Here is a 24,956-nt window from a genome sequence, read left to right as displayed (position 1 = left end):
AATGCTCTAAACCGGCAGTTGGACATCCCTCTCACAATCCAGGACTGCTGGCTCCTAACCACTTGCCTGCCTGATTGCCCCTAACCCACTTCTACCTGCCAGCCCGATAGCCCCCAATTGCCCTCCCCTGCCAGCCCAATTGCCCCCAACTGCCCTCCCCTGAAGGCCTGGTTTCCACCCCCCCCCCCCCAATGACTTCCCCTGCCGGCCATCTTGTGACAACGAGGGGGCGGCCATCTTGTGACAATGTGGGAGTGGCCCTCTTGTGATGAAGTGGGGGCGGCCATCTTGTGGTGGCCATCTTGTGACAACATGGGGTGGCAATCTTGTAAGGGCATGAGGGTCAATTTGCATATTATCTCTTTATTATATAGTATTAATACACAGGATCTATATATTGAATTAGCAGACTAAAATTGAAAGACTACATAAAACTATAGGCTTTGGGGGTAAGGGGTGCCAAAGAAAATTTTGATAACACATACCAGAATCAGTGTCTATTGTCTTGATGAACTATTAAATATTTTTGCATTAACCCAATACTCTAAATCATTTTCATAAAAGACCACAGATATTCTCTTCCAGCCATTTTCCACTGGACACATTCACCAATACCACCTCCATTTTACAACAAAGAAACACTCGACTTGGAGCCAAAACCCCCAATTTTAAGTAATTGCTCTGCTCTCTCCTAACCCAATGATGTAAGACAAGTTAATATCACCTCTCTAAACCTGACTTCTCACTTGAAAATAGGACATGGCTTTCCCTACTTTCAAAGTTCTAAGAGTAAATAAAATAAGGTACATGAAAAGACAATGTGAATAATTTTTTTAAAAAAGAATCACTCAGTTGTAAAAGATTCTGAACAATCATTTCTCCATATGAAAAGACTAAAAGAACAAGTACTCTAACTCACCAAATACACAAGATGGCAACTAAACTGAAAAGGAATTTAAAGAAAAGGCAGATAGTGTTTCTTTTAGGCTTGCTGCCATATTTCATTAGGCACACCCGAGACTCTGAGCAGACCTTTATTTCATGGCTGCACTAATTTCTATGTCAAGATGTGTAGCCATGTCTTACGAGTCAAAAATAATCACACAAAACCATGAAAGCCAGATTTTATTTTTCTTAAGCCTCGAGCCAAGAGAAGTGCTGTGCTTTGTTTTATGCTCATTCCTACTTCATTATGCCATTGCAGGTTATAAAGCTGGGGGGAGAGAACAAAATACTTACAGCTGCAGACACTATCTGGGCAGAAATTCCCTTCAAAAGTGAATGTCGCATAACTGATCCATGGAGTGAAAAAGAATCAGGTAACCTCTTCTTCCTAAAAAGAAAAAAAAAAAGTTTAAGAACAAAAAACAAAACTGAAAAGGCAGGGTCTCAAAGCTTTGAAAGAAAAACACACAAATACACACACATTAAAAACAAGAAAAGTGGAGAGGCATAAAGACTCTAATAGTCCCACATTAAGATGTTGTTTGTATTAAACCCACATTGAACCCTAGAGAAGTCAAGCAGGAAAATGAAGAAAGCCGCAATCCTTTTTTCACTGATTTAAACACTTCCATGCCCACCTTAATATAGCAAGAGGTTCTACTACTCACCAGAAGGTTGCCTATAGAGCACTCGCCCTGCCCTACATGTCTTCAGCACCTCTACCTGCCTTCTACTCTTGCCCACCTTTCTTGCCCTCCTCCTTTCTATAACCACCCTCTCAGTCTTCAGCCAACCACCTCAAATTCCCCATTCACTATTCATTCTCTGCTGCTCCTACTAACAGCTCCTTTCATTTACTCTACTCATCATCATACAAAAAACTAACTTTTAAAACTTTTATCAAACATTGAGCACCTACTCTGTGTGACCAAAAGTATGCTCTGGAGATGCAAAAATAATCAAGTCCAGGTTCCTACTCTCAAGGGCCTCATAGCCTAGCTAGAGGGACTAATAAGTAGTTTACTGTTAAATGTAAGGACAACCCTGGCTGGTGTGGCTCAGTTGGCTGAGGGACACCATGCATTGAGAGGTCGCTGGTTCAATTCCTGGTCAGGGCACATGCCCAGTTTGTGGGCTCAATCCCCAGTAGGGAGAGAGCAGGAGGCAGCCAATCAATGATTCTCTCTCACCTCTATGTTTCTTTCTCTTCCTCTCCCTTCCTCTCTCTCTAAAAATCAATAAAAACATATTTTTAAAAAAATTCAAGGATAATGTTAAAGAAGAAAAATAAATAAAACACTATAGAAATGAAATAAATCAGAATTTAATCCTGTTTATTAGGGGAATATCAGGGACAGCTATAGAAAAGAGATGTCTAATCTGGCCTTGATGGATACCTGGGAGTCTGTCAGGCTACAAAATAGCACAAGCAGAAATATAAAGTGAATGGGGAGGGGAGCGGAGGCGAGGGGGGCGTGGAATGTGAGTACACAAAATACATGAAGCAAGAGGATGGGGGCGGGATGCTTAGAGACTGGGTCAAAATGGTAAGCAGGGTCCAGACTGATGCCGTGCAAAGGAGTTGTGACATCCTATCTAATAATAGAGTAACATGTAAATTACCATCACTCCGCTACGCCCATGATTGGGCGGCGGGAGGCTGGGGGGCGGGACTCGGGGTGGCCTCTCCGGCCACTAAGAGGCACGGATCCGCTGCCACTGAGGGGGGCTACCCTGCTGTTGAGTCCCGCCCCCTGTGCCTCTCAACGGCCAGATCCGGCCAGATCTGCGGCCGCTGAGGGGGCTTGCCGCGGACACCCAACTGCGCCTCTCAAGGCAGAGTAGCCAGGTGTCCGCAGCAGCCCCCCTCAGCAGCCGTTGAGAGGCGCAGGGGGCGGAAGTCCCGCCCCCTGCACCTCTCAACAGCAGGGTAACCCCCCTCAGCGGCCGCAGACCATCAAAAGCGGGGGAGCTGGGTGCCTGTCTGTTCCGGCACCAGGCCTTTCAGAAGCCTCCGTGGAGCCGGAGGCTTCTGAAAGGCTTGGTGCACCAGCGGACAGGCACCCAGCTCCACCGCGAAAAGCAAAAGCGTGTAGGGGACCCTACACGTGCATGATTCAATCATGCACTGGGCCTCTAGTTATTATATAGGCAAAAAGAAGATGCCATATCTTTTAATTAGGTAGTGACCATATCATCAAAAACATTTAAATTATGGTGGTTTCATACAAATTTTAGGATTGTTTATTCTGTCTGTGAAAAATACCACTGGGGTTTGTTTTTTTTAACTCTCACCTGATAGTATGTTTTTATTGATTTGAGAGAAAGAGAGCGAGACAGAGAGATGTGAGAGCCCTGCCTGTTGTGGCTCAGTTGGCTAAGTATCATCCTATGCCCCAGAAGGTTGCTGGTTCAATTCACGGTCAGGGCCCATGCACAGTAGGAGGCAGCCAATCGATGTTTCTCTATACATCAATGTTTCTCTCTCTCTAAAATCAATGAAAACATATTTAAAAAACAGGTAAATTAATAAATAAAACATTGATGTGAGAGAGAAACATAAATCGGTTGTCTCCTATAGGTGCCCTGACCAGGAATCAAACTCACAACCTTTTGGTGCGAGGGTGGATGCTCCAATTGACTGAGCCACCTGGCCAGGGCATTACTGGGATTTTGATAGGGATTGTATTAAATCTTCAGATGGCTTTGGGTATTATGAACATTTAACAATATTAATCTATTAACATGGGATATCTTTCCATTCATTTGTGTCTTCCTCAGTTTCTTTCATCAGTGTACAGTTCTTTTAGCTCCTTGTTTTTGATGCTATTGTAAATGGAATTGTTTTATTACTTTTTCTGACATTTTGTTGTTGGTATAAAGAAATGTAAATGACCCAAATTAGCCAAAGCAACCTTAGGAAAGAACAACAAAGCTAGACATTACACTTCCTTATTTCAAACTATATAACAAAGGTATAGTAATCAAAGCAGTGTGGTAACTGGCATAAAAACTGGCATGTATTCCAATGGGACAGAATTGAGAGCCCAAAAATAAATATGGGCAACTAAAATTTGACAAGAGAGCCAGGAACACTCAATGGGGAAAGAATCCTTTCTCCAATAAATAGTGTTGAGGAAAATGGATAATCATATGCAGAAGAATAAAACTATATCCCTATCTTACACCTCTCATAAAAAATAAATGGATTAAAGATTTTTTAAAAATATATTTTATTGATTTTTTACAGAGAGGAAGGGAGAGGGATAGAGAGCTAGAAACACCGATGAGAGAGAAACATCGACCAGCTGCCTCCTGCACACCTCCGACTGGGGATGTGCCCGCAACCAAGGTATATGCCCCTGACCAGAATCGAACCTGGGACCTTTCAGTCCGCAGGCCGATGCTCTATCCACTGAGCCAAACCAGTTTCGGCATGGATTAAAGATTTAAACATAAGACCTGAAACCATGAAACTCCTAGAAGAAAATATATGGAAAAATCTCAACATTGGTCTTGGCAAAAGCATTTTGGATATGACACCAAAAGCACAAGCAACAAAAGCAAATATAAATAAATGGGATTACATCAAACTAAAAAGTTTCTGCACAGCAAAAGAAATAATCAACAAAATTAAAAAGCAATCTATTGGATAGGAGAACATATTTGAAAATCATCTATCTGATAAGGGGTTAATATCCAAAATATATAAGGAACTCTTAAAACTCAATATTAAAAACATAAACAATACAAGTAAAATTATGGGCAGAGGATGTGAATAAACATTTTTTCAAAAAAAGACATACAAATGGCCAACAGGTACAGTACATAAAAAGATACGCAACATCACTAATCATCAGGGAATAAAAATCAAAACCACAATGAGATATCACCTCATACCAGTACCTATTAGGATGCTATTACAAAAAAGACTAGAGATAATTGTTGGTGAGGACCTAGGAAAAAGGGAATCCTATTGGTGGGAATGAAAATGATATGGCCATTATGGAAGACAGTATAAATATTTCTCAAAAAATTAAAAATAGAACTACCATATGATCCAGCAATCCCACCAAAGGAAATGAAGTCACTATATCTGCAATCCCATGTTCACTGCAGCATTTTTCACAATAGTCAATATAAGGAAACAACCCAATAGTCCATCTACAGAAAAATGGATAAAAAAGATGTGGAGAGTGTGTGTGTACAATATGGAATATTATTTAGCGATGAGAAAGAAAGAAATCCTACTATTTGTGCCAAAATGGATGGACCCTGAGGGCATTATACTACGTGAAATAAGTCAGACAGAGAAAGACAAATACTGTATGAGCTCATATGTGGAATCTAAAAAAGCCAAACTAATAGAAACAGAGATTAGAATAGTAGTTTCCAGGGGCTGGGGCTTGGGGAAATGCAGAGATGTTGGCCAAAGGGTACAGACTTCCAGTTACAAGATGAATAAGTTCTGGGGAGTCTAATGTACATCATAATTACTACTATAGCTAACAATACTGTATATACTTGAAAGTTGCTAAGAGAGCAGATCTTAAGTGTTCTCACCACAAAAAAGAAATGGCAATTATGTGAGGTGATGGAGGTGTTAACTAACCCTACTGTGGTAATAATTTCACAATATATGTATAACAAAGAATCACATAACAAAGAATCACACTGTATACCTTTAGTCTATACAGTGTTACATCTCAATTACACCTCAATAAAGCTGAAAAAGTTTTAAGTTATCTATTTATAGGAAACAGTGATGAACAGGTTAAAACACCCAGCAATGGCCCCTATTCCACAAAAGCTGACAACCTAAAGAAGACAGCACTGATACAGGTGAAATTTAAGAAGAGAAGAAAAATACAGACAACTTTATCAACATTAAACTTACACATGAATTCAATAAAGTATTTACATTATGCTTCCTCCACTTCTCTTTCCTTTTCATGTGCTCTCCAAGAATTTAGAAGGTGAAAAGCAGCCAAAATGAACTTATTTAGGGTTAAAAGTCCTTTTAACAAATCTTTAATCATCTTTGTGACTCTCCTCTGAACCCATTCCAAGGGAATGAAGGAATGTTGGAGCTGACCTTAGAGAGTGGGAAGAAGGGGGTGAGGCGTGCAGGGAACAGAAAGATGGTGAGTAAACCAAGCTCCATGTTTCTACACTGTGCCAGGTTTGATTTGTGCTCCCTTCAGGGGCTCTACTGCTTTGGGGAGTCCCTGCCTGTTATTACAGCTTCCTACTAGAGGTGCAAAAGACGGTGGTAATAGTACCCATCTTTTTATCCTCTCTCCTCAACAGTGCCAAAATCTTTAGGGCCTAATAAGCATATTACTTCCACCCAAGTGGGGCTTCTACTTCCTATGCAGGGCTTCGGCAGACCATATTGCACTATAAAGAAATATTTACATTTTAAATGATCAAATATTTCAATTATTTGTAATTGTGATTTAAATGAATACGTACTTACCTTTTTAAGTTGGTCCTGTCACCACTATCTGAGCTTGCCACAGATGAAGTATCATAGGAGTGAGAATCAATAGTATCAATGTTTAACAATGTAGGATCCTCAAGAACAAAGGACTCATCTTCATCATCAGTCTAAATTGGAAGAATATGGATCAATAAATTCAAAATTCCAAAAAATCTGTAAGATAGGCATTAATAGGTTTTTCCAAAACATTTGCATGCTTCTTTTTGCTTTATACCTCTTTTCCATGCATTGTTATTGACCAGAGAGGCATAGTACAGAATTAAATTTCAACTCTAGGTAGACATCTTTCTACAAAAAGTTTACTCCAAAAATGTCTTTCTTGTAGCAAGAAGAAGAATGAGCAATTATGCAGATTATTGTTAGCTGCAGAATATTTCTTAAAATTCAAATTTGTATGGATGTGCTTCTAGTTAACTAACAGTCAATGGCTAATTAGAAGAAAACAAATACCACCTGACTATAAATAGTGCACAATGAGAAATATGACAGGCAAACACAAGAAAGGCATTCTGGTTTAGAAAGAGCATGTGCAAACACAGTGATTTCATAATATGGATTTTGTCCATGGGAAAAGAAGTAGTTCAAAATGACTGGAGTATATGAGGAGGATTTGGAGGTGATGCTAGAAATAAAGATAAACTATAACACAAATCGTAAAAAGCCTTATATTCCATTGAGCTAGGTGAAAGCAAAGTCCATGTCTTTCTAGTCCACCAATGTATCTCTAGTGCCTAGTACAATACCTGACACATAATCAGTACTCATTTGTTTAATGAATTAGTGTACTATATAGAATAGGCAGTGGGAAGGCAAATGAGATTTTTAAGTGGACACACATCATAGGAGCCATGTTTTAGAAAGATAAATGGGGCAGTGTGAAGATGGATGAGGGTAGAAGGGGAAGACTGAGGCAGGGAGACTATTACGAACCAGTAAGAAGGCTATTGCAACATCAAGGAAAGAGAGGGGAGTCCAGCCTAGGAATGCAAAAGAAGAGATCAAGAAAAAGAATAATGACAGAGATATTACTGAGACAAAATCCTAAATCCATGGTTACCATTTATATGGGGGGAGGGAGTTTAAGGCAGAAGTCAAAGAAGATTCCAAGGATTCCAGCTTGAGCAACTAGGCAAAAGGTGATACTACTGAGATAAGAAAGCAGAATAGCAGATTCAGCAGAATGAGGAGTTCAGCTTTGAACAAGTGGATTCTGAGCAACTGACATTAAAGAAAAATGTTCTGATGATACCTTCTCTTTCAGCTGGACTACCTTCTGCCTTACCATTTCCATTAATGTTCTTAAGAGAGCAGTCCACACTCATTATCTCTACTTTCTCCACCCATTACCAGCTACTAACTACCCTTGCTGAAATTAGCCAAATCCACTGGCTATTTTCAGTTAGTATGTTCTCATCCTCTATGCATCATTTAACACTACTGACCATTCCCTACTTCTTGAAATTTTCTCTTCCCTTAGTTTCTAGTACATCTCTTTGCTGGTAATCCTCCAAGTATGTGGTCTCTTCTAGCAGTCATGTTCTCCATTTTCTCCTCAATCTAACCTTTAAATGATACTGTTCCCCAGGATTATACTCTTAGTACTCTTCCTGCTTCACTGACTATAGGAACAAGCTAATCCATACCTATAGCTTCAAGTACAATGTCATGCTAATGGCTTCAAAATCTGTATCGTCAGTGTCAACATTTCTCTTGAGGCTTAGGCTCATATTTCCAACTGCTTTTCAGGTATCTCCACACACAAGTCTGCTAAGAACAGGGTTAAGGTTAGCAAGGAAATATTAGGCTATTTGAGAACTATACAAGAATGGTACAACTGCTAGGAAAAGGAAAAGGAAATAATTCGGAAATCAGAACTATAGCGCAAAGGTCTTAAACAGGAAAGTCAATCAGAACTTATTTGATTTTCTTAAACACATGGGGACATAATTAAAGAAAATAAATCAGCTAAGTTAAGCCAGGGTTGCGAGCTTACAGGATAAGTTAAAGAAAAAGTTCAACAGAAAAGCGGACAAAGATATAAAAAGGCAATTCACAAAACAAATATCCAAATGGCTAAATATGTGTCAAGGTACCCAGTTTCATCAGTCTCCGGGGAATTTCAGATTAAAAACTATGATGTAATACCACTACACACTTATACGAAGGAATGGCAAAGTGAAAAAGAGAGAAAAATTCAAAAGTTGGTAAGGATAGGGTAACCAGAATTCCCATATATTGTGCTAAAATATATATTATTACAACCACTTTGAATAACTCATGGCAGTATCTACCAAGGCTGAACATACCTATATCTAATGACTCAGCAATTCTACACCTAGGTTTATATCCCATAGAAATGTGTGTGTTTTTATGTATGTATGTATATACAGAGCTAAAGACATGAATGAGAATATTCACAGCAGCACTTTTCATAGTAGCCAGGAAATAAAAAGTACACAAATGCCCATTAACAGTAACATGAATAAATAATGGTATATACCTAAAAATTTTATATGGTAATGGGAATGAACAATTATATGCAAAAATATGACTGAATCTAAAGACATAATATTGAGAAAAGTAAGTCAGACACTCAAAAACACATACTGTATAATTCCATGTATATGAAGTTCAAAGCAGGCAAGCTATTCAATGGTAGTAGAAGTTAGGGTGGTTTGGGTACTGAAGGGGCACAAAAGGAGCTTCTGTGGTACTAGTAATGTTTTACTTCTTCATCTGTATTCTGGTTGAATAGGGCGTTCAGTTTGTGAAAATTCACCAAGCTGTACACTTATGATTTGTGCACTTTTTCTATATGTGTTATACTTCAATAAAAAGTTCAAAAGAACTTTCTGACAGCACAATGCAACAGTAGGATTGAAGTGAAGCCAGGACTACTCTCAGAGAATGGGAGACTAAGAAGGATTAAGAGACGTGGTCTGGATGAGGTCAAAGACCAGGTTTAATGGAAGGGAATGGCAGGGAAGGTTGTTATAGTTAGAGAATGGAATTTCAAAATTAAAAACCTCAGAGATAGCACAGTTTCAAAAGATGACAAAGCCTAATAACATTATTTCATACCCTAAATTCTGAAATTTAGGATGTCTCAGTAATCTCTACCTTTCCAACCTGTAAATATCTTGAATGTCTATTTCTTCCCAGCCTCTCTCCAGGTTGATTTTGATGAACATTTGAACCTACATATCCTAGAGCAAGTGCTTATTTAAACTTTATACTCCTGTTCTTTTCATTTTTTTCTTCTTAAAAGTCATTTCCTTTAACACGTTTTCCCCCCTAAGTCTTCATAATGTTCTACAACTTAAATTATTTTCACTTTCACTTATCTGCCTGCCTAGCTCCCTTGAGGTGTGAAGGCTGATCAATTTCTTTTCTTTTCTTTTACTTTTTAATGAATTTATAGAGTGACATCTTACATCTTACATAATAAAAAGGTAATATTTAAATTACCATCACTCCCGCTACGCCCATGATTGGGCCAGCGGGTGACACAGGGGGCGGGACTCGGGGTGGCTGGGGTGGTGATTGGGCCGGCAGGACGCTGAGCTCGCGTTGCCAGCGGCGACGCGAGCTCAGCGTCTGCGCCATGGCTGTGCTGCGGCACAGACAGGCCTCCGGGGCAGCGAGCCAGCATTTTGGAGGTTTGGAGGCCGCGGGCCGGTGGACGGGTGGCGCGGCTCCCCCGGGAGGAGTCTGGCGGCAGTTGGGACGCAGGAGCAAGTGGCGGCGGCCCCAGCCTTCCTGGGCGGGAGGCAAAGGCAAGACCCCGGCCTGGGCTCCCGCCACAAGAGGACTACGCCCCCACCCCGCCTCGCCCTAGGGGCCCAGGAACTTCGGAGCTGCCGACCAGCAGACAGACAGCTTACACGTGCATGATTAAATCATGCACTGGGCTTCTAGTTAGTTAAGAAAATTATATAGGTTCAGGTATACAATTCTATAATACATCATCTGTATATTGTATTGTTTGTTCACCACCCCAAGTCAAGTCACCTTCCATCAACACTTATCCCCTGCCCCCTTTACCTTCTTCCCTGAGACCCTGCCACACCCAATTTGCAGTCCCACCCAAGCTGTTTGTAGTGGCTTTTCCAAATGAATGGCCTGTCCTAGCTCAGGCTTCAGACTTTCCTAAAATCTCTCAAACAAGCAGCAGCTGGCCTCAGTATACCCCATACCTCTTGCTAAGTGGTCCCAGGCCCCACACTAGCAGCACCCTGCCTTGGTGCACAGGTTGGAATGGGCACTTCCAAGCCCAACACAAGTAGTGCCATCTGTTGATCACTCTGTAGCTTGTGCCAGCTGGCCCCAGGCAAAGCACAGGCAATGGTTGACTTTGTACCTCCCAGGAGTCCCTGAGCCAGTATGCCCTGTGGTCAGTTTCAGACTATGGCAGATTACAACCCCACCATATCCAGGAGCAATACACTCAAGGTGTGGACTAGGTGAGCACCAAAGCCCCACTGAAGCAAGTCCTGCTCCATGGACTTGCTTGGACTTGCACAGCAGCTATTTCACTGTAGTCACAGCTGGTCCTCACAGCCAATTGGTCTGAGGGTCAATCCCTCCCAGTGATGCCAACAGCAATCAAGGCTCAATTACAACAGGACAGTACACACAGCCACAGACAGGCAAACCTAGTGTCCAGCGCAGGTGACTAGGAAAGCTGAGCCACTGGGAACTAGAGGATACCTACTATACAAGGTCACTCTACCAATTCCAGGTGACAAAGCAGATCTACCCCATACATAGAAACAAACACAAGAAAGCAGCCAAAATGTGAAGACAAAAGAAACAAGTCAAAAAATGAAAGAACAGAAGAAATCTCCAGAAAAAAAGAAATAAATTAAATAGAAGCAAGGAAACTACCAGAGACAGAGTTCAAAATAATGGTTATAAGGATGCTCAAGAAACTTAATGAGGACTTCAAGAAACTTAGTGAGAACATCAATGACATCAAAAAGGACCAGTTAGAAATGAAGGATACACTAACTGAATTAAAAAATAATTTACAGGGATTTGACAGTAGAGAATTACAAGAATCAAATCTTTGACTTGGAATATGAGGAAGCAAAAAACACCAAATCAGAAGAGCAAAAAGAAAAAATAATCAAAAACTATGAAGAAGTATAAGGAGCCTCTGGGACAACTTCAAGCATACCAACATTCACATGATGGAGGTACCAGAAGGAGAAGAGAGGGAGCAAAAAATTGAAAACCTATTTGAAAAAATAATGACAGAAAACTTCCCTTACCTGGTGAAAAAAATAGACATACAAGTCCAGGAAGCACAGAGAGTTCCAAGCAAGATGAACCCAAAGAGGCCCACACCAAGACACATCATAATTAAAATGCCAAAGGTTAAAGACAAAGAGAGAATCTTAAAAACAGCAAGAGAAAAACAGTTACCTACAAGGGAGCACCCATACGAGTGTCAGCTAATTTCTCAATGTTGTAGGCCAGAAGAGAGTGATAAGAAATAATCAAAGTGATGAAACGCAAGGACCTACAACCAAGATTACTCTACCCAGCAAAGCTATCATTTAGAATTTAAGGTCAGATAAAGAGTTTCAGAAACAAGAAAAAGCTAAAGGACCTCATCTCCACCAAACTAGTATTACCGGAAATGCTAAAGGGTCTTCTTTAAGAAGAAGGTCAAAAATATGAATAATAAAATGGCAATAAATACATATCTATCAACAATTGAATCTAAAAATCAAAATAAATGAACAAGGAGTCTAATGAACAAAATAAACTGGTGAATAAAATTGAACCAGAGACCTGGAAACATGGAACAGACTGATGAATCTTAGAGGGAAGTATATGTGTGTGTGGCGGGGGGAAGGGAGGATTCACCAAAGAACTTATATGCATATATGCATTTCCCATGGACATAAACAATAAATAGGTTGGTGAAAGCCTGGGACAGGATGGTATTTGGGTGGAGTGGTGCAATGGGGGTGGGGTAGAGGGAACATCTATAATGCCCTCAACAATAAAGAGTTTTTTAAAAGTAACAGCAATATCAACTAATATAAAAAAAGAAATAAAAGTCATGTGAGAAAAACGAAAGATACAATTCACAAAGAAAGTAGTTTGCATCCTATAATAAAGTGTTGGCCATTACCCTAAAAGTAGTATATGGAAAGAAGTAATAAAGACCAAGGCCCAACTCACTCAGAGCTATGGGATCAGTGGGCATTTCTGTTGGGGAAACTTTGCATCATTATCTTTTAGAAAACACAACCAAGGATCTGAAATAGATTTATACATTAAAAAATAGAAGCTAAGACCTTCAAGGGAAGTCTTAAGCAAGTTTGTAAAAGATCAAGAAGACCGAGTTGAAAAATTATCAGCAGATGCAGGGTATACTTCACAAACATGTACTTCCACAAAGTTCCTTTACAAAGCCTCTTATCGCTAATTCAGAAAAGGATAACATCATTTCAAAAGTCTGAGAAACTTTTTAATAGAGATAGTACTCATAAGATAAACTATGGAGGTTGTTTTTTCTTTATATAGAAGGATGATGAGGCACATTGCAAGGCTGCAGATGCTCTTTAGTATCAGAGGATGAGCTATTTGAATATCACTGGTAGAGATAACGTTATCAAAACATAATACATATCTCAAAAGTGACATGAGTTTAGTACTTCAACTCACTTAATAAAACATTTTTTAAAATCCACCAAGTAGGAGGCATTGTACTGGGCGCAGAGATGAACAAGACATGGCTTCTGCCCTTAAGAAGCTCACAATCTAGATCAGTAATGTCCAACAGAACTTTCTGCAAAGACAGAAATAGTTTGCATCTCTGCTGTTCACTATAGTAGCCACTAGCTACATGTGGAGTACTGAGCACTTGAAATGTGTCTTGTACAAATGAGGAATTGAATTTTTAATTCTTGTTTAACTGTAATTAATGTAAATTTAAAATGCCACATGTGGCTAGTGGTTCCCACATTGGACAGTGCAGATATTGATATATACACTATAACTAATCTAGAAGTATTATAATCAATACCATAAAACGATCACTAATATATACTTACCTCATTCAGTATGCTTTCCAATGTTGGAGGAGTATCAACTTGAGGAATATCAAACTCCTTGTCATCAATCTAAATAGAGAAAAGAAATTAATGCTCACACAATGATGCTTTCCCTCTTACAATCATGTGTTTTAATTAATTTCAAACCATTATCAATTAAGAGACACACATACCACCAAACTAATCACACAGAGAGCCAACTCAATAAAAATCCATGGTAATAAGGATCAGGTCAAAAGACTACAGAACTGTTTCCTTTCCCATCCACCTATCAGTTATTATAAAGACAAATATGCACTGACTACACCATCCTGACAGCCCTTTCCAGAAAGCTTCTGTTGAAGGAAATTGGCATCTGCTTTCTTAGACATAACAAAACAGCATGTTTCATGACAATCCCTAATTTTCTAAGTTTAGACATAAGTCATATAAGCTATATATACAAAGGTCTGACATTGCATTTGTTAGTCATTTCATAAATGATGGTGAGATTAATTAGGTCAAACAATTTGTCATTAAATATCCTCATGGGGGAGAGGGAATCACTATGTGAGAATTCTAAACCTACCACTAAACTAGCTCTATGATCTTAAGTCATTTAATATAGTGGCACTTCAGTTTCTTCTTTTATAAAATGGATTGCCAGAGTATTGTAAAGCTCAAATGGGAACATGTAATAAAGTATTTTCATAAACTAAAATGAACTATACAAATGAAGAGTGATAGTATCTCATAAAACTGTACACACTCTTATTAATCCATGAAAAAATGATAGATTTAAAGTCTTTGAGTTATAACGTATAGTCTAATCAACATTTCTGTTAAATTCATCACTTAACAAAAGTTGAATTTTACCAGATCATTTTTGAACTCCAGTTCCTTGTCCAGATCTATGTAGGAGAATTTGGAAAGTGAAGCTTCTAGATTGAAAGATTTATTCAGTTCTTCTTCAGTAGTCTTGGCACAGAGGCTCTGTTCCACATTTTCATGGTCTAGTTCATTTTCCATATTTACGTTTAAGAACTGTATTCAGTCAATCCAAGCAAGTTATTGTTTGTTTTGTTTTGTTGGCCTTAAATCATGATGACCTGAATGATGATCTCTTTTCAAAAAAGAAAATAATATGTTGTTTAGATTTCCTCAACAGGACATTCTGAAGACTTACTTGGTAAGACTTTTGGGGAAACTTAATCATCTGATTATAGGCAAAGGGAAATTAAAACTAGGGTATGAGGTATGATATGGAGCTGGGTTTCTATGGGAGCATAAAGGAAAAACATCTATCTCAGGAGTCTAGGAGGGAACCCACCACCCAAAGTCATAAGTCTGGTGAGAGAGACAGACTTGGGATAAACGCAGTCATCAGACCTGGTAGTAATTAGACTTATGTTCCTAAGAGCATAAGGGCAAACTGGTGCCAAAAGCTACAATTAACCCTTTCCTCACATTCTTAAACCTCAGAGTAGATCTCCAAGTCCTCTGTAGATAAGCATATAGACCAATGTTTTCACTGGCATCTATACAGGACCACAGATCCCTCAGGGAGCCTTGGGTAAACACAAAGAGCCCAAAATGAATAGCTAGTCACTTAATATGACACTAGTAAATCTAAGGGTTAAGATCTGTCAGGGTGGGCAACAATGATGCTGAAATAAAATAATTCCACAACCAACTAGAGATTTCTAGAAAGAAAGCCAGTCATACAGAAACATGGACATTTTCAGGGAAAAATGAAATATTTTTTTTTTTAAAGTGCACTTTTTTTTTGTAGATTTCACAGTGCTAAATAATACAATGTTATATCAAAAAGAAACAGATGGCCAGGCTGGCGTGGCTTAGTGGTTGAGCATCAACCTATGAACCAGGAGGTCACAGTTCGATTCCCGGTCAGGGCTTTAACCCCCAGTAGGGGGCATGCAGGAGGCAGCCAATCAATTATTCTTGCTCATCACTGATGTTTCTATCTCTCTCTCCCTCTCCCTTCCTCTCTGAAATCAATAAAAATATATATTTTTTAAAAGAAACAGATAATTTTGTTTATTCGCAAAATTGTCTAGCACGCAATTATCTGCAAAGTCTCTAGAAAACTAAAAATATAGTCAGAAAAAAGTAATTATAAGTGTAGAGATTAAATTTACTTTTAAATGTTTTTAGTTTATGTTATAATTAGACTCCAATTGACCAAACTTTTAAAAATCCATCACTTAGCTCTACCTGTTTCGAATAAAGAAATAAAAATATGAAAACAAAAACAATGCCATAGTAATAATGATAATAAATAAAAAAACTCTCCCCACCATACAAACTCCTCTTACCCCTTAGTGAAGGCAAAAAAAAAAAAAAAAAAAAAAAAAAAAAAAAAAAAGGCTGACAACCCCTGAGCCATTGAAAGAGCTAATTTTTTAAAGGGAGTAGAGCATGTTGTTGTTTTTTAAATATATAGCATGCCCAAAATACAAAATGTTATCTAATTGGGCTCATTTTTTCTGTTTAATTAGGCTCATTTTTTTTTTTATTTTTTTTTTCCATCACAATTAATTCTCCATATCCCCATACTTACAATTAATTTCACTTCCTTCAGTATTTCAGTTTTGTCACACTAAAAAAATTAATATCTACTATGTGTAAGACTCATGAAGACTGTTTTTTTAAGGGCTGAAACCAATTTTTTCTAGCTAGTACATTTGGCATATTATCAAATACACACTAATTTCTTTCACATGCCACAAAAGATAGACTCTAAGGCTTTTATAAAACACATGCTATTAAATATATTCCTAAAAGACATAATTGAGGGTACTCTGTATCTGGCAACATTAGAAAGTATCCTTCCAATCTCAGTTACTAAATGAACTGCTTCTTTTGCAATGAGCCAAATATGGTAGCAATATTAGCAACATTATATGCCTTTCTTCAAAGAAAACTGAGCTAACTCATGAAAAGTTACTTCTTAATAAAGTTCACTCTTGTTTGTACCACTTAGCAGAAATTATTACAATTAGTCAAAGAATATTTGCAAACATGCACAATTAAATTTATATTCAGTGATTCCTCAGGAAAATTACTGAGATTTGTTCATATGTATATACTAGAGGCCTGGTGCACGAAATTCGTGCACAGAGGGGTGGGGGTCCCTCGGCCCAGCCTGCATGCTCTCACAATACAGGCCCCCTGGGGGGATGTCCAACTGCCGGTTTATGCCCGATCCCGCAGCAGGATCGGGCCTAAACCGGCAGTTGGACATCCCTTTCGCAATCCGGGACCACTGGCTCCTAACCGCTTGCCTGCCTGCCTGATCACCCCTAACCACTCACCTGCCTGCCTGATCACCCCTAACTGCCTTTGCCTGCCTGCCTGATCGTCCCTAACCACTCTGCCTGCCTGCCTGATCGCCCCTAACCACCTCTGCCTGCCTGCCTGATTGCCCCTAACCACTCACCTGCCTGCCTGATTGCTCCTAACTGCCTCTACCTGCCTGCCTGATCACCCCTAACCACCTCTGCCTCAGCCCCCGCCTCTGCCTCGGCCCCCGCCACTGCGGCTTCGTCCGGAATGTCATTTGGCTGTCCAGTCTAATTAGTATATTATGCTTTTATTATTATAGATACACGCACTTAAATAGTAGAAAAGACTATAGAGAAAGAAAGAAAGCTTTTATGTAAATTATCAATAACCTACAATGTTTCATTCTTTGCATTTGTCTTTCTAAAATAACTGAGAAAGGAAAACAACTTTTTTTCTAGCTCTTTTTATATCTCCTATCTGGAGTTAGAGGCTCACAGAACTGCTCAGTCAGCGTCTCTGAACACCAATAAAAGAACATCATCCTGCCATGCTACCCTACTTATTTCCAGCCTTCACCTCACTGAGCTCCTGTGATTGATGTGATGTGGTAGCAAAGTGAAAAGAACACAAGTCAAAAAGTCAATTAAAATCAGGTTTGAATCTAGACTTTACCAGTTCCTACCTGTAACCTTGGTCAATCTGTCTACCCTTTTGGAGCCTCTCTATTTCTACATCTGTAAGATGAACTTTCCTGTAGCTCTTTGTGTTCCTTACACAGAGCAGCAGTTCTTGTTCCGGGAAGGGCTCCTTCAAACCATGTGGTTCTTGTGGAGGCTGCCAATCAAAAATCTCAGAGGAAAGCCATGGGAGGGTAGGTGGGTGGATGGGATAAGGTCAAGCAAAGAACTTGTATGCATATATGCATAACCCATGGACACAGACAATAGGAGGTGAAGGCCTGGAGCGGGGCAGGCTTAGAAGGGATTAATGAGGACGGGGGAGGGGGGGAACCATTTGTAATACGTTCAACAATAAAGATTTAATTTAAAAAAAAATTTTTAAATTTAAATCCCCTAGTAATAGTGATTGCCTAAAGTAACCAGAGTCCTTCACCAGGATTCATTAAAACGGAACTGGTGAGAAAGATCCATTTCCATTGTCCTCTAAGCAGTGAGTAATAAGGCTGGGCAGCACCTCTCCCCACCTCACCCTATTCTGCAGAAAAGGAGATCCGTTATTCAGTACATATCAACCCAACACCTACTATGCATCTGTTACTGGAAATCTACCTCTATAGACACAATTCACATTCTAAGTACAGATTCTCTAGCAAGAATAAAACCAAACCACAAACTCAAGCAGGAAAGAAGAGGAAAGAGTGTCCTGATATCATTCAAGTCGCAATTTGCCAATTTTCTATGAAGTTAGCTCTGGTAGTTTGGATACATAAGCCAAAGCACTCTCCCAATTTTCTTTTTTTGGTCACTTACAATTGAGAGTCCTGACTCCTAGGAATGCAACTACCTATTTTGCAAGAATAAATGATACAGTGACTATAAAGCATTTAAAATAATGCTTGGACACAGAATAGGTTTTCAAGAAATATTAGCTATTATCATTTAAAGTTTCCTCAAAAATCACCAAATTCTTCTAAAGTTAAAGACCCTGAAACAAGAGCCAGTATTTCTGTTATGATGTAGCCCACACTAAGCTATCAGAAGGATATGCTTCTAATAGCATATTAGAAGTTTATTCATGAGATGAATTGTGGGATTTTGCCTAAGACTAGTACAGCTCCCAGAAAAGCAACATGTACACTTAATAAAATTTTTAAATTATGATAAGTATCTTACACTATTAATTCATTCTAAAATTATGATTTGATTTTTTTACATCAACTTCCTCTTTTGTCACTAACCAGCAGTTTTTCCTTTCTTTATGTTAGTCAATAAATGTTTCCAACCCAAATAGACCTGGTGAATCAAAAGGTCACAATGCTCATTTTTTTAAAAAGAGTTCACCGAACAGCTTCTGTAAACTTTTTAGAAACTAGGTGTGCCTGAACTTACCTGTCATGGGCAGAATAACAGTGCCCAATGATGCCCTTTCTAATCCCCAGAACCCCTGACTGTTACAAGTCAAAAGGGATCAGCAGATTTTATTAAATTCGAATTTTGAGTTGGGATATTTTCCTGGATTATCTGGTGGGCCCAATGTAATCACAAGGGTCTTTAACAGTGGAAAGGGGAGGCAGAAGAGCGTGTCAGAGGACGAGATGTGACAACAGAAGCAGAGAGATGCTATATTGCAGGCTTTGAAGATGAAGGAAGGGTGCCAGAAGATAAGGAATTCACTCAGTCTTTAGAAGCTGCAAAAAAAAGTAGAGGGATTCTCTCCTGGAGCCTCCAAAAGAACCCAGCCCTGCCACAGCTTGAATTTAGCCTACTAAGACTGGTACTGAATTTGTGAACCACAGACCTGGACAGTAATAAATCTATGTTGTTTTAAGCTACTAAATTTGTGGCAATTTGTCACATTGACAATAGGGAACAAATGTACTAACAAATTTCAATTAATTTGTTAGTAACATCTTCAACATTCTGAAATACTAACCCCTCCCTTGTTATTTGTTGTTGTCCAAATATTTATTGAGCAAGCTTTTCATTTCAATATTCAGAACAATGGTGAAATGCTTAATATATGACACTTGATATTACACACTTGATGCTGATACTGCCTTCAGATATCAATTAAGTGCTATCTCAGTGCGGAGGTTGGCAATAAACTACTGGTAATTTCCTCTTGAAATACAATTCTACAACTAGTTCTTCACCTAATCATTGGGTAATCTAGTGTTTTTATCATTCTTAAGGCAATGCCATGCCAGACAGTATCTGCAGACAACACAATAGGTAACCTCAATTGTCTTAATCTCTCCCAGAATTAAATCAAATTAATATAACAGAAAATGTATGTCACAGAATCATATTACCCGTATATTGTCCTCTTCTGAGTGCTGATAAACTAATATTTTAATAGTTCTGATTTAAGATTATCTGATATCTTGGGAGCTTACACAACTTAACAAAAGGAAGATAAACAATCCAATCAAAAATGGGCAAAGGACCTAAATAGACACTTGTTGAAAGTGGACATACAGAAGGCCAAGAGACATATGAAAAAATGCTCAAAGTCACTAATCATCCGAGGGATGCAAATCAAAACGACAATGAGGTACCATCTCACACCTGTCAGAATGGCTATCATCAGTAAGTCAATAAACCACAAGTGTTAGCGAGGATGTGGAGAAAAAGGAACTCTCGCACACTGCTGGTGGGAATGCAGACTGGTGCAGCCACTATGGAAAACAGTATGGAGTTTCCTAAAAAATTAATAACGGAACTCCCATTTGACCCAGTAATCCCACTTCTAGGAATACATCCCAAGAAATCAGAAACATCAATCAGAAAGAATATATGCACCCCTATGTTCATAGCAGCACAATTCACCATAGCTAAGGTTTAGAAACAGCCTAAGCACCCATCAGCAGGTGAGTGGATTAAAAAACAGTGGTACATCTATACAATGGAATACTATGCTGCTGTAAAAAAGAAAGAACTCTTACCATTTGCAACAGCAAGGATGAACCTGGAGAGTATTATCTAAGAAAAACAAATCAGTCGGAGAAAGATATGTATCACATGATCTCACTCATTTGTGGAATATAATGAACAACATAAACTGATGAACAAAAATAGATCCACATAGAAGCATTGATCAGACCGTCAAACCTCAGAGGAAAGACAAGTGAGGGTGGAAGGGGGATGGTAAGAGATCAACCAAAGAACTTATCTGCATGCATATAAGCATAACGAATGGACACAGACAGTGTGTGTGGGGGGGGAGGGGGGAGGGCAGGACCAGGTAGGGAGAGGTCAATGGGGGAAAAAGGAGACATACGTAATACTTTCAAAAATAAAGAATTTAAATAAAAAATAAATAATAAAAGATTATCAGACATCTTGAGAGTTCCCAAGGTTGTTCCCTCTTAATTAATAAGGTTATTCCCAATCAATTAATAATAGATTCAAGGACCATTAAAAAATATATACATATAAATAATATAAACAGCAATGGCCCCATTATAACATTGGCCAACTGAATAATAACTCTAGAATGTGACCTAGATTAGGACAGGTTAATGTGGAACTCTTTCAACAGTTTTGTTGTTGTTGTTTGCTTGTTTTCTTACTTTGGCAAATATTCCCAACTGTTCTCAAGTTCCAGGATCCTAGAACATTTCACATTACAGTGAAATCAAATCAAGTGCTTGGTTTTGTTTTTTAATTTACTGTATCCCAGAAAGCTATCACAAAATCATGATATGCAAACAAGTTTACATGCCAACTTTGTTTCTAGCTTTCCCAATCCAAGTTTTTTTTCTTCCATTTACTTCTTTGTTTTGCTTTGTCTTCTTGTGGTTTGTTTTGTAAAGAAAAATACAATAGAGGATTAACTTCTATTAGTTTTCTACTATATTTCTTGGGTAAATGGACTCATTTTTAACAGCTCCCCAATGCCTACAGGATAAAAATTCCTAATTCTAAGCCTATGATTCCAGACATCAGATGAGCTGGCCCTACTTTCCCTTACAACTAATCTCGCTGTTTCAATTCAGTCCTTCAAGAATAGCTCCCACTTTCTCTCCATGTCTACTCACTCTACGTGACCTTCCCTTTCCTTTTCTTCTCCATTTATCTAAGTTCCTTCCTTCTGGACAACTTCCCCCAAGCGTCCTCTAAATCCAGAATGCATATCTTCTTTAGCACAGTGCCATGCCACTTTCCTCATATTGATTCATTAGTTAACGTACCATGTGACTATGTCTTTTCTCCCCAGCTATGCAATAAAAGTGGGACCATGCTTCTTTGTATACTCCACATCACAGGGGCTCACTGACTTGCATAGCTATGTAAACATTCAATAAGTAATTGCTGATTAACACAGAAACTGGAAGATGAGAAAAACACCTGTCTTACAAATTAAATACATCAGTTTTATTACCTGTAACTGCTAAGCTTCAGAGGATACCGTCTCACAGAGTTTAGGAATCTAAACCATAATATGCCAAGTTATAACTGAGTTCTACCTTTATTTAGTCAGGCTTGTCAACTACTGCTGATCATATTCATCCTTCAGATAGCAGCTAAATCTTTGATTCCTAAAAAAAACCTTTTTTTGTCCTGCTCAACTATGGTAGACTAGGCTCCCTGTTAATATGTACCTATATTGTTCTCTTTTGTTACACTAACTAGAGGCCTGATGCAGAAAAATCATGCAAGAGCAGGCCTTCCTTCCCCTGGCTGCCGGCACCGGCTTCCCTCTGGCACCCGGAACTCGGGCTTCCCTCGAAGCCCCGACTTCGTCAGGAAGGCCGTCCAGAAGGACGTCTGGAAGGATGTCCAGTCTAATTAGCATATTATGCTTTTATTATATAGGATTATATCATTTTTTTCAGTGTCTGAACCACCATTCCCTTCCCTCTACTGGAATGAAGGTTCCAAGAGAGCAAAGATCTGTCTTTTTCACCATTGTATTTCCAATGCCTAATTCCATTGCCTAATCAACCCACCAATTCAGCCAGCCAGTCATCCCCTCCCTCCTTCCCTAGATACTAGTAAACAGCCAAGCGATACTTCATTACTGGTTTCCAGAGCCTCAAATAGCAGTTCTGGTCATTCAAAATAAGATGTGGTTAGTCGTTCTACCCCAAAAAGCCTCCCACCTTCCAAGTTCCTTTCTTTATATCTAGGTGAGATTTTTTTTTTTTAACCCATAACACTGATTTTATCTTTTAGTGAACATTTTGCTCATGTGTAACATGACACAAACTCCACAAATTCAGATGTTTCATGTTCTTTTATATTAATTCAGCCTATATGCCAAGATGAAAATAGTGAAAATGTATCATATGTCCATTCAATTTACAGGAATTCATCTATTATCTGTAACAAAGAGAAAGAAAAAAAAAGAAATGATTCACAAAGAGCCAGGGACTCTGTATACTATTCCACTCAGTAACTACATGCTTCAGAGTGAGCCTGGGAGAGGAAATGGATATCTGCTGTCCTTTGGTCAGTCTCAATTTTTGCATGCATAAGCAATCAATTTCATCTGTGCTCAAAATAACAAACAGCATGCTGTTCCAACATGGAGCAAAAACTGGCTGTGTTGGACTTCCTGAGAGATCCTATGTCAATCTCCAACATGACTCTTTCCCAGGGTACTTTGAAGGTACTCAATTTTCAAGGGTACTCAATTTCACCTTACTGGGAAGCAGACCCTGTGTTAGGTGCAATGCTACTCTATACTGAGATGAGCTGCTTACCTGACCCGTGAATTTCTTTCCAAGGATAGGCACATTAGGTATCTACGAACCACAGTGCTTAGAGCTGTCACTATGAAAATGCCCAGAAGGCCGTTTCTTTTTTCTCTTCTCTTGGTAAATGTCTAAATGAGAAGAGCGGTCATTTAAAACTTAGGAAGTACATACAGAACAACAAATATTAAAAAGAAAAGTGAAGGAAAAGAAGGGTGCTTGATAAGGAACATTCTCAAGGAATTCTATGTTTGGGACACAAACTAGCCTAAACAAATTTAAGAAGAATTAAATCATACCAAGCATATTCTCCAACCACAACGCTTTGAAATCTGAAGTCAACTGCAAGAAGAAAGCTGGAAAACCCACAAATATGTGAAGATTAAACAACATGTTACTGACCAATGACTAGGTCAAAGAATAATAAAAGAGGAGATCAAAAGATACAGAGACAAATGAGAATGACAATACCATATATCAAAATTTTTTGGATGCAGCAAAAGTGGTAATAAGAGGGAAGTTTTCAGCATTACAGGCCTACCTCAAGAAAAATGAAAAATCTCAAGCAAACAACCTAACATTTCACCTTAAAGAACTAGAAAAAGAACAAAACACGCCCAAAGCCAACAAAAGGAAGGGAAATAATAAATATGAGGGCAGAATTAAACAAAATAGAGAACAAAAAGATAAAAAATAATGCAATAAAGACTAGCTCTTTGAAAATATAAATAAAACTGACATCTCTAGCTAGGTTTACTAAGAAAAACAGAGAAAAGACCCAAATAAACAATATCAGAAGTAGAAGAGGAGAAATTACAATGGACACTACAAAAATACAAAGCACTACATAAGAATACTATTAAAAGCTATACACCACCAAACTTGATAACTTAGAAGAAATAAACAAGTTCTTAGAAATATATAACACTGGAGGCCCAGTGCACAAATTTGTGCACAGTGGGGTTCCTTGGGGCGGCCTGCGGGGATTGGACCCCATCTCGCGCTCCCAGCCTCGCAGGCCCACCTGGCACCCCGCTGTGGCAGGCGCCACCCCCTCACCTGCTCCACTATCTCGCCATGTTCTGCACCACCCCCTGGTGGTCAGCGCACTTCATAGCGCACTTCATATTAGTCGAACTCCAGGTCGAACAATTTGCATATTAGGCTTTTATTTAATAGGAGGACTCCTAGACTGAATCATGAAGAACTAGAAAATCTAAATAGACTGTTCATCAGTAACAGTCATCAAAAACTCTCAAAAAAAAATAAAAGTATAGGGCCAGATGGCTTCACTAGTGAATTCTACTAAACATTCAAAGAAGATTTAATACCTATGCTTCTCAAACTCTTCCAAAAATAGAACAGGCAATATTTCCTAAGTTGTTACCTTAATACCAAAACCTGGCAAGAACAACACAAAAGAAAATGACAGGCCAATATCTCTTATGAATATACATGCAAAAATTCTAAACAAAATCCTAACAAATTGAATACAACAAAACATTAAAAAGGTAATACTATCACAATCAAGTGGTGTTCCTTCCAGGGGCACAAAGATGGTTCAACATACACATATCAATCAATGTGATAAACCACATTAACGAAATAAAGGATATAATCATATATTCATATCAATAGATGCAGAAAAGCACTTGACAAAATATATCATCCATTTATGATTTAAAAAAACTATTAAAAACAATAAACAATGCCCCAATAAAAAGACATAGGGTAACGGATTGGATAAGAAAACATGACCCATATATTTGCTGTC

General features: G+C 38.7%; 1 protein-coding gene across 6 annotated transcripts in view; it reads right to left on the bottom strand.

Annotated features, from left to right (window-relative positions):
- The window catches only part of VPS8 (VPS8 subunit of CORVET complex), a 247,460-nt gene that overhangs the window by 212,672 nt on the left and 9,832 nt on the right, over positions 1-24,956 (bottom strand). For 4 of the 6 annotated variants that reach the window (XM_079764490.1, XM_079764492.1, XM_079764493.1 and 1 more), the window contains 4 exons: positions 14,374-14,620; positions 13,519-13,587; positions 6,425-6,555; positions 1,240-1,333 (listed from right to left, as the gene is read on the bottom strand). In XM_079764490.1, coding sequence (XP_079620616.1) covers positions 1,240-1,333; positions 6,425-6,555; positions 13,519-13,587; positions 14,374-14,526 — 447 coding nt within the window. In that variant the 5' untranslated portion in view covers positions 14,527-14,620. Of the gene's footprint in view, positions 1-1,239; positions 1,334-6,424; positions 6,556-8,091; positions 8,532-13,518; positions 13,588-14,373; positions 14,621-23,191; positions 23,215-24,956 lie in introns of those variants that run through there. The other 2 variants (XM_079764494.1, XM_079764495.1) reach the window with 2 other exon arrangements.

This window comes from Cnephaeus nilssonii, assembly GCF_951640355.1.
Source record: "Cnephaeus nilssonii genome assembly, chromosome: 3".
NCBI lineage: Eukaryota > Metazoa > Chordata > Mammalia > Chiroptera > Vespertilionidae > Cnephaeus > Cnephaeus nilssonii.
This window is presented reverse-complemented; position numbering and strand designations above follow the sequence as displayed.